Source organism: Antrostomus carolinensis, unplaced genomic scaffold, assembly GCF_000700745.2.
Source record: "Antrostomus carolinensis isolate BGI_N321 unplaced genomic scaffold, ASM70074v2 scaffold25629, whole genome shotgun sequence".
Taxonomy (NCBI): domain Eukaryota; kingdom Metazoa; phylum Chordata; class Aves; order Caprimulgiformes; family Caprimulgidae; genus Antrostomus; species Antrostomus carolinensis.
In genome coordinates, this window is record NW_010338265.1 from 24,788 (window position 1) to 27,245 (window position 2,458).

The 2,458-nt window shown below is 55.8% G+C and overlaps 1 protein-coding gene across 1 annotated transcript in view; it reads right to left on the reverse strand.

Annotated features, from left to right (window-relative positions):
• Positions 1-2,261: 2,261 nt before the first annotated feature.
• The window catches only part of DNMBP (dynamin binding protein), an 8,184-nt gene continuing 7,987 nt past the window's right edge, over positions 2,262-2,458 (reverse strand). The window contains exon 13 of the mRNA XM_010175462.1: positions 2,262-2,447. Within this exon, the coding sequence (XP_010173764.1) occupies positions 2,262-2,447 (186 nt within the window). The remainder of the gene's footprint in view (positions 2,448-2,458) is intronic.

Here is a 2,458-nt window from a genome sequence, read left to right on the forward strand (position 1 = left end):
GGTGTGTGCGTGGGCAGCTCCCTCCCGCTGGCGCTTGCCACGCGGACACAGTTGTCTCCCTGCAGCTGGGCTGCCCAGGAATTTGTCTCTGCAGCTGGGAAGTGGAGAGGGTGGCTTGTCTGCCTGTCGGGGACAGAGGATCTGGGCTTGAGTTGGCCGTTAACCTTGCTACTGCCCTTGGCCTGCTGTGCACATGAGGGGCTGGAGCTGCATAATTTATTCCAGTATAGAGGGGGAAAATTTATGTCAGGCAGGCAGACCATGGCCCCCTGAGGAGTCTTCATTTTTGTACTTCACCATGCCAGGGAAGCCTAGCTGAGGGATGCTGTAGCACCATGGAATAAAATTTAGTTTACATCCAAGACCGAATGTTGTAATTGATTTAATTTTTGTAACTGTTTCTAGTCTGCCAACTAAAAGTTTGACTTTAAGGCATGCTGAATAAGCCTCAGTTTACTTTAAACCTGGCTGGTGTTGGGGGAAGCTGGTAACACAGGTTATGCAGACACAGGTGGGTGGAGCACACATTGAGTGGCACAGCCATACCCAGGCATGAACACTACTCTCTGGCAGGAGATGGAGAAGCCAGGGCCTGCCCGCCCTACAGCCACAGCTCCCTTTGACTGCAGTGCCCATGAGCGAGGCAGTCCCTGGGGCTATCGTAACCACTAGTGGGGCAGAGTTTGGGCTGCGGCTCCAAGGCTACAAACTTGATTGTGGTGGAGACAAACCGGAGAGATGTGGGCATGTGTGCACACTACACGGGCCTGCACACATCTAACACACAAAACAGTGGTTACTGGTGATAAACTCTTGACCCTTCTTTCTGTGTTCTTGGACATGAGAGCCAGGAGCTGTAGCACTGATAGCGGCTGCTGGTGCTTACCCACTTACAGCAGAGCAAACCCCTTGACCCCAGGTGGTGGCAGGAGGGACACAAGCCACCCACAGCCCCAGCTGAGTCATATAACACACATTGGGGGTGGAGGGAAAGGGCAGTGCAATCACTTCATCTTAATGAGTAACTTTCCTGGGAGGGTTTCCCAGTGCCTGTGCTGCAGCTGGCACAAACACCAAGGCAAAAGCATGCTGGACCCCAAAGGTAAATGTTCTTCCAAGCTCTGCTTGAAGGCTGTGGGCTTGTCCCCCAGCCCTGGGGGCTGGCACTGGCCAGCCACTCTTCCCAGCTCTCCCAACACTTGCACAGGCACCTCCTGTACACAAAGGCAAATCTTTATTTACAGAGCAGCAGTACAGGGGATACAAACATTGCCCCAAGAGAAGGGAGCTTTGCTCCTTTAGGGCATGGCAGCAGCAGGTAAGACACACCACCCCAGCAAAGGGCACCACATCCCTCCCACTGGGGACCTTGCCCTCCCAGAACATCAGCATCATCTCCAGTGTCCTGCAGGAAAGCGCAGGTGAGGCAATCCTGGTCAGATCCCCAAATAAATCAGGCTGGAGGACAGCCTGTGCTTTGCCTTCTGCCCTGCCCCAGCCCAGAGCAGCCAGCTGGGCATGTCAGCAGAAAGATGGGTCTTGGTTACTGGAGATACTGAGCTGACAAGGGAAGATGGTGTTCTGGGGCTCCAGCTCACCTGGAAGGTAAGAACCTGAGCAGAGCCTGGAAAGGCCCAAGCCCCTGGGAGACCCAGCACAGGGATAAAGCACCTGCTGGTGGCTCTGCTGTGGGGGCTTTCAGAGGCTGGGCCCATCCCAGCCCTGAGCTCGACTACTCCCAGCGACCCCTCAGAGCTGCTTTCCCAGGCAGTGTGTAGATGTTCCACCCTGAGGTCCTATACAGATGTGCAAGACCAGGCTCCTGCTGCTGAGAACGCACAGGGAGCATGTTCACAGGGCTGGGGTTGTTTTTAACAGTACTTGGCTAAAGATGAACTCCAGAAACTCAGCATTAGCCTTCCACAAATTATCCCACAGCAGCTTCCCATCTCTGGTCAAGCCTTACCCTCCTGAGCCACAGCCCCAGGCTTTGCTCCCCTGCTCCTGGCTGGACACAGGAGGTTCTAACAGCACTGGGGAACTCGCTCTTCCCTCACACAAACTGCCCATTCCTGTCCTGCCAGCCCACCCGTTCTCCTCCCAGTGGCAGCCAACACGGTGGGGCCCAGGACCGCAGCACAGCTGCAAAGAACATAGCCTGAGGGCGAGCAGTCAGGGCTGCAGGGCTGGCCAGCCTCCCCCGAGGCCCCTGGCAGTCCCTGCAGGAACAAGGCACAGGGTGCAAGCTCCTGCCCACCACCTCACGTGTACTCTGTCTTCCGGATGTAACTGGAGGGCACGTAGCCCTGCTTCCCGTGCGCCTCCGCCAGCCACCATTCCCGATTGCCTGTGATGTCCTCAAACTGCAGGATCCTGAGTCTCTGGTTAGCTGATACACTCAGCTCGTTAGTGTTTCGGCCCTTGAAAGTGTAGAGAGCGTAATAGACCTGCCCGGAAG